Raw genomic sequence first — 12,182 nt, forward strand, 5'->3', positions numbered from 1 at the left:
TATCTGGCTAATGCTAGCATGATTCGCTAACTAGCTGTTGTGCTAGCTAGGTAAAGTAAAGATACTGCATTGACTCTCGGCAGCCAGCTACAAGCAGCTGCTACAGCAAAACTAATCCATTGTGATTTAATTATAATGTTGCTAGCAACAGTGGCCAGATAGCTAGCTTGGTAAAGCATTAAGTGTTGTGTGCATTGTTCTTCATTTAACACCCAATTTGTTTAATATGAAGTGTGTGTGACTGCATTGCTCAGTTAGCGAGCTAGCTAACTAATAAGCTAGTGCACATTATCAAACCTTACAACAAAAAAACTTCTTCAAGCACGAAACTCCTTACCTAGACGTAAAATATGTAAAGACTTCCTCTAGAAAAAATATATTATGCAGGTTTATTGTTTTAGTTAGAACAATTCTGATGAAAAGGGGGTGCATTAGACCTGAAAAAGTGACCTATTTTTTCCTTTTACTTGTCACTCATATCGGTTCCCCACGTGGAGGTTCAAATCAAATCAAACTTTATTTGTCACATGCACCGAATACAACAAGTGTAGACCTTACCGTGAAATACATACTTACAAGCCCTTAACCAACAGTGCAGTTCAAGAAGAGTAAAACAAAGATTTACCATATAAACTAAAGTAAAAAAAAAAAAAAAAAGTAACACAAACATAACAATAGCGAGGCTATATACAGGGGGTACCGGTACCGGGTCAGTGTGCGGGGGTACAGGTTAGTTGAGGTAATTTGTTCATGTAGGTAGGGGTGAAGTGACTCTGCATAGATAAAAAAAACAGCGAGTAGCAGCAGTGTACAAACAAATGGAGGGGGGATATGTATTAGTCCGGTGGCCATTTGATTAATTGTTCAGCAGTCTTATGGCTTGGGGGTAGAAGCTGTTAATAAGGAGCCTTTAGGTCCTAGACTTGGCGCTCCGGTACCGCTTGCCGTGTGGTAGCAGAGGAAACAGTCTACGACTTGGGTGACTGGAGTCTGACAATTTTATGTGCTTTCCTCTGACACCGCCTATTATACAGGTGTTGGATTGCAGGAAGCTTGGCCCCAGTGATGTACTGGGCCGTACGCACTACCCTCTGTAGCGCCTTACGTTCAGATGCTGAGCATTTGCCATACCAGGCGGTGATACAACCGGTCAGGATGCTCTCGATGGTGCAGCTGTAGAACTTTTTGAGGATCTGGGGACCAATGCCAAATCTTTTCAGTCTGCTGAGGGGGAAAAGGTTTTGTCGTGCCCGCCTCACGACTGTCTTGGTGTGTTTGGACCATGATAGATCGTTGGTGATGTGGACACCAAGGAACTTGAAACTCTTGACCCACACCACTATAGCCCCGTTGATGTTAATGGGGGCCTGTTTGGCCCGCCTTTTCCTGTAGGTCACAAATCAGCTCCATTGTCTTGCTCACGTTGAGGGAGAGGTTATTGTCCTGGCACCACACTGCCAGTTCTCTGACCTCCTCCCTATAGGCTTTCTCATCGTCAGTGGTCAGGCCTACTACTGTTGTGTCGTCAGCAAACTTAATGATGGTGTTGGAGTCGTGTTTGGCCACGCAGTAGTGGGTGAACAGGGAGTACAGGAGGGGACTAAGTACACACCCCTGAGGGGCCCCTGTGTTGCGGATCAGCATGACAGATGTGTTGTTGCCTACCCTTACCACTTGGGGGCAGCATGTCAGGAAGACCAGGATCCAGTTGCAGAGGGAGGTGTTTAGTTCCAGGGTCCTTAGCTTAGTGATGAGCTTTGTGGGTACTATGGTGTTGAACGCTGAGCTGTAGTCAATGAACAGCATTCTCACACAGGTGTTCCTTTTGTCCAGGTGGGAAAGGGCAGTTTGGAGTGCGATTGAGATTGCGTCATCTGTGGATCTGTTGGGGCGGTATGCGAATCGTGCTCTCTGTGTTGTGTTTTGATGCACTACCCACGTTTACCACTAGAGACATAAGGTATTTTATTCTATGTATTCTGACAGAACACAGAAGTACAATAAGAACAGGATTTCAGATAGGGAGAAGAAGAGGATGAATGTGCTGATGATGTATGCTGTGATGGAGTGCTAAGCTTGTTGAGTAAACTTACCCTTAATTATACCCATTGTGTTCTCATGTTACTGAGCCTACTACACAACAAAATTGGCGACGAGGAAGGCAGCAGCATTAGCATCATCACCTACTCTGTTCCTGCCCTTCCCTGGTCAATCTACGATGCCGTTGTGGGTGAAAATCTTCAACAGATACTTGGTGGCTATCAATGCTACAGGAGATGACTGTCCAGATGCTAGGAAGCGTGCAGTGCTACTACATTTCCTTGGTACTGTAGGTCAAAGGATCTTTTACACCTAACACGGAACCCAAACCGGCTGCTCGAGTGCGCCATCGTGCGCAATCGTGCAAAAATGTATTTTGTCCCCCCACACCAAACGCGATCACGACTCGCAGGTTAAAATATTTTTTAAAACTCTGAACCAACTATATTAATTTGGGGACAGGTCATAAAAGCTTTAAACATTTATGGCAATTCAGCTAGCTAGCTTGCACTTGCTTGATATGATGATGCTCGTTGGCTCGCGCAAGCAGTGTTGGTGCAATAATTGAATAATATAGATTTCTACATTTATTTTGCAACACTCACGCATGCGAGCGTGTAGTCAGCCTGTTACCAATTACAGGTATTACATTTGCAACAGCTGTCACAGCTCTCCAGGGGCATTTAATTCCCGGCTATCAATGTCGTGGTCAAGGACCACAAATTCCGACAAAGAGCACAGAGACCTGAGGGGTACATAGTAGATTACTTAGCTGCCCTAAGAGTTACTTGTGAACTGTGACTTTGGTGATAGATGAGATGCTGAGAGATCAACTTGTTGAAAAGACCTCTGCTCCCTTTTATTGCAGGCTAATTTCACACTGTAGTGTCAAAAAAAAGAGGAACGTGACCCGAACTTGCAAGCCATTCTCAGCACCTTGGAGAACGCTAGTCTGCTGCTAAACAAAGACAAATGTCACTTCAACAAAATGAGCTTGACCTTCCTTGGTCATACCATCACTGCACAATGACTACTACCTGATGATGGACATGTCAGTGCCATTCTCAAGGCCCCTGCTCCTTCCGATGGTACCACCCTGCACTCTTTCCTTGGCTTAACTGGGCGGTACTCCAAATTCATCCACAACTACTCTACAGAGGTCGAGCATATGCTTGCCTGCCTCAGGACTAATGCTGACGGGGATGGATGCTGCGCAGGAGATCTTCAAGAAAGTCAAGCAGCTGATTGTCAATAGATCTGCCCTGGCTATACTCGACCCTGCTCTTCCTATCCTGGTGTCCACACATGCATCAGATTATGGCTTGGGTGGTGTACTTACGCAAATATATCCAGATGGAACAGCGCACAATGACCTTTACATCCCGTTCTCTCTCCTCAGCCAAGCGCAAATACTCCATAGCAGAAAAGGAAGCGCTCGCCTGTGTGTGGTCGGTTGAGCGGTGGTGAATGCTCCTGCAGGGTACACGTTTTACACTATGAACTGATCATCATACCCTTACTATTTGCATCAAAAGGTGCCAGAATGCGCATTGTGAGATGGTCTGCTGGCTTACTGTGCATCTCATATGACAATCTGTACAGGCCTGGATCAGTAAACGCTGGTTGCCTGTCACGTCTACCCCTCCCTTCAGACAAAAATGCTGTCCCCTTGTCTGAACCTGAGTTAGTGGCCCTGCTATCCACTGAGCTTAACGCACTGTCAGTGGCTGAGTTCGCCTTCGAATGTGCTACATGCCCCGAACTGCTTTACACAGCCAGATTGAAAAATGTGGGCCCAAAAACAAGATTTCATTTTCTTCCCAGACCTGTTACCTTCCTTTCCCTTTGGAGAGGAACTCTGTACAAGACTGTTTAGTGTACCGTGTACCAAACCGCCTGCTAGTGCCCATTACACTGCATCACAGAATGGTTTCACTAGCTCATGAAAGCCACCAGGGAGTCTTCCGAATAAAAACAACAACTCTGTGAGCACTACTGGTGGCATGGAATGGACACATCCCTACAAACTACAATATCAACATGTCAACTCTGTAGTTTATTTAGTTTTGTCATTTGTCTGACAAAGACGCATGTCGCACCTCTCCAGCCTGTTCCCCTTTCTGAAGGCCCATGATAAAAATAATATAATTGACATTGTTGATCCATTTGAAACTGCCCCAGCAGATTGGTGGTCAGATGAAGCAGATGCTAAGCAACAGGACTGTTTTGCTAGCACAGACTGGAATATGTTCCGGGATTCCTCCAATGGCATTGAGGAGTACACCACATCTGTCATTGGCTTCATCAATAAGTACATCGATGATGTCGTCCCCACAGTGACCGTACTTACATACCCCAACCAGAAACAATGGATTACAGGCAGCATCCTCACTGAGCTAAAGGCTAGAGCTGACGCTTTCAAGGAGCGGGACTCTAACCCTTATAAGAAATCCCGCTTTGCCTTCCGACGAACCATCAAACAGGCAAACCGTCAATACAGGACTAAGATCGAGTCGTACTAAACCGTCTCTGATGCTCGTTGTATATGGCAGGGCCTGCTAACCATTACAGACTACAAAGGGAAGCACAGCCGAGAGCTGCCCAGTGACACGCGCCTACCGGACGAGCTAAACTACTTCTATGCTCCCTTTGAGGCAAATAACACTGAAACATGCATGAGAGCATCAGCTGTACTGGAAGACTGTGTGATCACGCTCTCCGCAGCCGATGTGAGTAAGACCTTTAGACAGGTCAACATTCACAAGGCCGCAGGGCCAGACGGATTACCAGGACGAGTAGCGCGAGCATGCACTGACAAACTAGCAAGTGTCTTCACTGACATTTTCAACCTCTCCCTGTCCGAGTCTGTAATACCAACATGTTTTAAGCAGACCACCATAGTGCCCATGCCCAAGAACACTAAGGTAACCTGCTTAAATGACTGCCGACCCGTAGCACTCTGTAGCCATGAAGTGCTTTGAAAGGATGGTCATGGCTCACATCAACACCATAATCCCAGAAACCCTAGAGCCACTCCAATTTGCATACCGCCCCAACAGATCCACAGATGATGCAGTCTCTATTGCACTCCACACTGCCCTTTCCCACCTGGACAAAAGGAACACCTATGTGAGAATGCTATTCATTGACTACAGCTCAGCGTTCAACACCATAGTACCCTCAAAGCTCATCACTAAGCTAAGGATCCTGGGACTAAACACCTCCCTCTGCAACTGGATCCTGGACTTCCTGACGGGCCGCCCCCAGGCAGTGAGGGTAGGTAGCAACACATCTACCACGCAGATCCTCAACACTGGAGCTCCTCAGGGGTGCGTGCTCAGTCCCCTCCTGTACTCCCTGTTCACCCACGACTGCATGGCCAGGCACGACTCCAACACCATTATTATGTTTGCAGACGACACAACAGTGGTAGGCCTGATCACAGACAACAATGAGACAGCCTATAGGGAGGAGGTCAGAGTCCTGGCCGTGTGGTGCCAGAATAACAACCTATCCCTCAACGTAGCCAAGACTAAGGAGATGATTGGGGACTACAGGAAAAGGAGGACTAAGCACGCTCCCATTCTCATCGACAGGGCTGTAGTGGAGCAGGTTGAGAGCTTCAAGTTCTTCGGTATCCACATCAACAACAAACTAGAATGGCCCAAACACACCAAGACAGTCGTGAAGAGGGCACGACAAAGCCTATTCCCCCTCAGGAAACTAAAAAGATTTGGCATGGGTCCTGAGATCCTCAAAAGGTTCTACAGCTGCAACATCGAGATCATCCTGACTGGTTGCATCACTGCCTAGTACGGCAACTGCTCGGCCTCTGACCGCAAGGCACTACAGAGGGTAGTGCGTACTGCCCAGTACATCACTGGGGCTAAGCTGCCTGCCATCCAGGACCTCTACACCAGGCGGTGTCAGAGGAAGGCCCTAAAAATTGTCAAAGACCCCAGCCATCCCAGTCATAGACTGTTCTCTCTACTACCACATGGCAAGCGGTACCGGAGTGCCAAGTCTAGGACAAAAAGGCTTCTCAACAGTTTTTACCCCCAAGCCATAAGACTCCTGAACAGGTAATCAAATGACTACCCAGACTATTTGCATTGTGTGACCCCCACCTCAACCCATTTTTTTACGCTGCTGCTACTCTCTGTTTATCATATATGCATAGTCACTTTAACCACATCTACATCTACATACTACCTCAACCAGTGCTCCCGCACAGTGGCTAACCGGGCTATCTGCATTGTTTCCCGCCAAACCCTCTTTTACACTACTGCTACTCTCTGTTCATCATATATGCATAGTCACTTTAACCACATCTACATCTACATACTACCTCAATCAGCCTGACAAACCGGTGTCTGTATGTAGCCTCACTACTTTTATAGCCTTGCTACTGTATATAGCCTGTCTTTTTATTGTTGTTTTATTTCTTTACCTAACTATTGTTCACCTAATACCTTTTTTGCACTATTAGTTAGAGCCTGTAAGTAAGCATTTCAATGTTAGGTCTACACTTGTTGTATTCAGCGCACGTGACAAATAAACTTGGAGTTGATGTCAATTAACCAATCAGAAGCTTCTAAAGCCATGACATAATTTTCTGGAATTTTCCAAGCTGTTTAAAGGCACAGCCAATTTATTGTATGTAAACTTCTCACCCAATGGAATTGTGATACAGTGAATTATAAGTGAAATAATCTGTCTGTAAACAATTGTTGGAAAGATTACTTGTGTCATGCACAAAGTAGATGTCCTAACCGACTTGCCAAAACAATAGTTTGTTAACAAGAAATTTGGGGCAAATACATCAACCATGAACACTGGTTGGATGCATTCAAACATTCACCTGCAACTCATAATGGTTACTTTATATCAAGGCAAAACAGCAAAACATACTGAGTGATTTTAGTTTCACTATAACCTCAATCTTCAGATTATAGTTATTCGATTATTATGAGATGATAACAGTGTTGTGACGTGACTTGCATTAATCTGATGGCTGTATTTATCTTATCAAATAACTATGTTTAATTGTTACCCAATTAAATTATTAATGTAACAATTAACTCATTAGGAATTTGGGGCAACACGGAATAATTTGTTTATGAGTTACCATCTCCCGAATTAAACTCTAAAGATATATAAATATATATATATGTTTCGATAAGTCACTTATTAATCATAACCTCATATCAGTCTCATTCTGAACGTTGCAGACTTCTTGAATTTGCAAGAATAGCAGTATTTTCTGATTATTCAGTACTACACAAATTAATTGTATTATTTATTTACTAACTAACTAAATAATAACACAGAATACACATACACTCTATCATGAGACAAAAGTCCCTAGTGGACTGACAAGATATGACGGCTTGTTACACATATGGAGATGGGGTGGGGGAAGAGGGAGATAGAGAAAGAGACATTTATTGTGGATACATTCTATAACTCTCCTCAAAGTAATAATAATACTTTGCTCATGAACCACTGCCCATTCGGATAAGAAATGCAATGTATATATTTACGCATAGATGCCTTTGTTCGCCGACTATCTCTGTTGAACCAATCAACCCTTTTATGGGGACTGGGTAGCTGTTGTTCACACTTCGGTGTTAGTCTCGGCGTCGGTGTAAGGCTCGGCTTGTCCACCAGAGGTCACAATGTCCTTCTTAGTTGTAGAGCTTCTCTGGTAGTGGTGTTCAAATAGAACCGCTGCTCAGATGCAACAGTGATTGTCTGAGATGGGATTTCTTCCTTTCCACCTTGTGTCTTTAGCCAGTTCTAGGACCACTTTTACATGCACAGCTGCAGACTGCGAATGTTTTTGGTCTCGCCGTGGAGGTTATCTTCTCATCTCGTGTTGGTTTTCAGAGTTTCCAAACATTTCAATGTGTGGACCATGGTCTCACATCTTCTGGCATGGTATGTTAATTCTTGACGAGTCCATTTAAGCACTCTGGTCGGAAAGGCGGTTCCATCACACTGACACACTATTCTGAACCTCATTAGGGGCATGGCTTAGTTAATGTGCCAGGAACACGAAAAACCATTTACGACAGGGTGTGAAGGTGTCATAAAACTGGCCCAGCCACCCACCTCTGAGGCCTTGGATCCTTGACCAGGAGAGTCATGACAACAGCAACAGAGCATGCTTTTAATCTGAAAAAAGAAATGATATAATACCGGTATTAATCATGTCCTGTTACAGTGATTTATTCTGCTTGCCAGATCTGTTTGTGCTTGACCCAACTCCTTTCTGTTTTGGCATGACAACGACCAAACAGTTGGCTAAAGCACAAGTACTACATATTTGGCAATCAGTCTAGCAGAAAATATGTTGGGAGGGAATGGGATGTTTCATCATTGAGAGGTGTTTAAGGAGATCATTGTGAATGTTTCAGCACTGGCAAGTTTTTATGGATATTATTCAGAGTAGTATGTTTCAGTACTAGCTAGTGTTTAATTGTGTATTATTCAGCACTGGGAGGTGTTTAAGGAGATCACAGAGGTGTTTATCTTGGTGCCAGCCCTGGTGGGACTGAAAGGCAACCTAGAGATGACACTGGCATCCAGACTGTCTACAGCAGTGAGTGGACACACAATGACACACACACACACTCGTAGGCACGCATGCACACACACAGACACTGACGCACACACACTCAATGCTGGCACGACATGTTTAAAGCTCAAACTAAAACATGTGATTTTACACACACACACACAACCATTTAGAGGCTGCTGTCATATATACATAGACTTGGAATCCCTGGCCACTTTAATAATGGAACACTAGGACCTTTAATAATATTTAAATCATGTTTACGTGCTGCTTTACTCCTCTCATATATACTGTATTCTATTCTACTGTAATCTACTGTATGCCGAGATTGCTCAATCTAATATTTATATATTTCTTAATTCCATTCTTTTAGTTTTAGATGTGTGTATAGTTGTGAATCGTTTTTAGATACTACTGCACTGTTGGAGCTAGGAACACAAGCATTTCGCTACACCCACAATAACATCTGCTAAATATGTGTATGCGACCAATAAAATAGTATTTAATTTAATTTAAATGTTATATCTCACCCCTTTTCCTCTCTAACTCCTCCTCCCTATCAGGCTAACACTGGGCAGATGGATGACCCGAAGCAGCAGTGGAGGATGGTGTGTAGCAACTTGGCTCTTATTCAGGTGACACTGACGTCTCCGTCCAGCAAACACAGCCAATGGCATTTTATCAAACCAGTGCTGTCACTTTGGCTAGCATGTACAGTCAACCACACAAGTTATTATGGAGTGAGTTTATCTGTGAGAGGGCACAAGAGGGTGTCATTGTATCAAGGCAATGACATGTCTTTGTACCATGCTTCATTCTCTCTCTCTCCTCTTCCCTCCCTTACTCTAACCTTTCCCCCTCGATCTCCCTCCTTCCTTTCCTGCCTCCCATACCCTTCCCTTGCTGATTCACCTGTTCCCTCTCCCTGCCTCTCACTCTCTCTCTGTCTGTCTATCTCTCTCTCTCTCCCCTTCTCTCACTGCCAGTTTCTTATTCCCCCTCTCTCTTCCTCCATAGATCCAGGCAACAGTGGTGGGTTTCCTGGCTGCGGTAGCCGCAGTGGGGTTGGGTGCGTTGACCAGGGGTCGTGTAGACTTTCTACAGGCTGCTGTCCTATGTGGCAGTAGTGTCACGACAGCCTTTGTAGCTGCCCTGTCCTTGGGTAGGTCAACGTAACAAAAGCACAACAGTATACTTGCCACTAGCTGATATACAAGCTCTGACTGACACCAGTAATTCTAGGTAGAATTGTAGTGAATGGAAAAGTGAACCCAGGTTGCTAGCGTGAAAGGCAAGCACCTTACCCATTGCGCCAACGTAATCCTATATACCACCCATGGTTAAGCCACTTTGTGAGAATTGTAACAGGGCTCATTAGTGAAGATTGCTATACCATGTCATCACTTCGATTGTTTCGATGTTTAGCAGCTGTATATTTACTAGGTAAAAGGGAAATTGAGAGTGATCTTTTCTATCTTTTGGCAATAGATGACAGTCAGGAACTCTACAAACCTTAAGAGTTGTCCTGCTGAAATATTTGAATGAATAAATGAAACTAGATATGCACTTTGATATGGATGATTCTATTTCAGATTGACAGTAGGCCATAGTATGTGTGTCCACTCTCTGTATCGGTAGGACTAGTGATGGTGGGAGTGATCATTGGCTCCAGGAAGGTGGGCATCAACCCTGACAATGTGGCCACACCCATCGCCGCCAGCCTGGGTGACCTCATCACCCTCTCTCTGCTGGCCGGGATCAGCAGCTTCCTCTTCAGGTTCAAAGGTCAGATCAATCGCCATAGAATAACTGGAATGTGCCGGAATCTGGTCGAGCTGTAACTCTCTCAACAGCCGGACCACTTAGGCTTATGTTCCAGCTTCGGCTCGGCCGCTGTCTGTGCCCTTCCTACCTGTCATTCCTCCTTTATTGTCTGTCCCCCTCACTTCATACTGTCCTGTCGGGGGAAAAACCTGTTAAAGTACAAAAGGACATTTGTGTCTCTGATTCCCTTTAAAAAAAATAAGCCCACATTTGATCTGAACCTTCACACCTACCACTGACTAGACCCAGCTTGAAGATTTCTAGGACTGGATGCAATATTAAGCTAAGCCTAGGTAGAGCCAGAGCCACACTTTGAGGAGAAGGGTAAACCCCACGTGGAGTTGCTAGGGTAGCTCTCTTGTTTATATTAAATATATGGCTCTGGGTAGAGCTATTTTCATATGCCTAGGTTCTGATTCCCTATACTTCTTCCCAAAATGGGCACTTGCCCCCCCCCCCCTCGTGGATTTAAAAGTATTGGATTAATGTATGCATGGACTAAACCATTTCAAGGGAAGTAGGAGTGCTGAGGATGATGAATTCATGTTTTGTTTTTAAATGTCCCTACTGAATTAGTACTTTTGTTACCTTTATTACTCCTGTATGAAAAGAGAAAAATACTTGTCAGCAGAGCGGAGAAAAATACTCCTCAGCAACCCCCCCTGTCGACTGCACATCCGTTCAACAGCACCCCACCTCATAACACATTCCCACGGGCATGGGCTAGACTAGATGGAGTTTCCACAATATGTTTTACACCAGTTCATGAAGGGGAATTAATGACTGCACACTTTGAGGAGACGGGTAAAGAATCAGACAGAAGCCCAGTTCTTTCAGATTTTCTAGGAAAGTGCTTGGTAGAAAATAGTTGATTTAAAACTGATCTCTCATTGTTTCCAGCTGGAATAGACTATGATCATAAAGTAGATATTTTACTTCATCGTTATTTCATTTTACATTTAATTTCCTTTCCAGGCAATAAAAAATATTGTTGACCTTTGCAGTGAATAAAAAAATCTTTCGCCTAACAAGGCCAATGAAATCTGCATCTCGCTGGAAGCCCCGCCTTCCACAGGTGACAATCCTTCGGCTCGGATTCATTCCTTTAATTCTTCTGCTCGTCACTTCGAAGTGAGCAGCAACGATTCACACGACTAAAAACAAACACCTTTGGAACACTTTGTGGTAGTGCGTGCTCACCCCCTGGGCTTTGTGGGCTGGAGTTTTTGTATTTGTTCTCCTAGTTTCCTAACCACAAACCAATTCGTTTTTCTTCTGATTGCTTGGCCTGGCTGTAGCAAAGAGTAAGATGGCTAACGCGACCGAAAAGACAAAGGCTAACAAAGCCAGGTTTGGGTTCACGACCATGCCCAAATGAATATAAAGATACTCATATTTGTTGTCTTGTATGTCTCAACGCATTCTCTGGCATCCCTCACTTGAATCAGTTTGGGTGCAGGACTAGGGGATGATGTCAGTAACAGTGGCTTGCCCGCGGCTGGTACTGTTCCCTTACTCCAGGGTGCAAGTTCTCTTGACAATCGTGTAGCATTCTTGAGGGGGCTTGGTGTTTCCGATAGTGACTTCCTCTCCCTGGTGCCCGTACCTCGGCTGAGTCTGAGTTGCGGGACGCAGAGATGGTTTGGGTCTGGTTGGAGCAAATATCTTGTCTGCCTGGGCGTGGTGTATGCGGTACCTGTTGCCGGTTACGGGAGGCTACTCGAAGAAAGAGGGTGGC

At 44.7% G+C, this 12,182-nt stretch overlaps 1 protein-coding gene across 2 annotated transcripts in view; it reads left to right on the plus strand.

Annotated features, from left to right (window-relative positions):
* The window catches only part of LOC129841155 (solute carrier family 41 member 1-like), a 31,528-nt gene that overhangs the window by 2,354 nt on the left and 16,992 nt on the right, over positions 1 to 12,182 (plus strand). The window contains exons 2-5 of one of the 2 annotated variants that reach the window (XM_055909298.1): positions 8,537 to 8,644; positions 9,184 to 9,255; positions 9,638 to 9,782; positions 10,259 to 10,405. In XM_055909298.1, the coding sequence (XP_055765273.1) occupies positions 8,537 to 8,644; positions 9,184 to 9,255; positions 9,638 to 9,782; positions 10,259 to 10,405 (472 nt within the window). The remainder of the gene's footprint in view (positions 1 to 8,536; positions 8,645 to 9,183; positions 9,256 to 9,637; positions 9,783 to 10,258; positions 10,406 to 12,182) is intronic. The other variant, XM_055909305.1, reaches the window with a different exon arrangement.

Source organism: Salvelinus fontinalis, chromosome 3, assembly GCF_029448725.1.
Source record: "Salvelinus fontinalis isolate EN_2023a chromosome 3, ASM2944872v1, whole genome shotgun sequence".
Lineage (NCBI taxonomy): Eukaryota > Metazoa > Chordata > Actinopteri > Salmoniformes > Salmonidae > Salvelinus > Salvelinus fontinalis.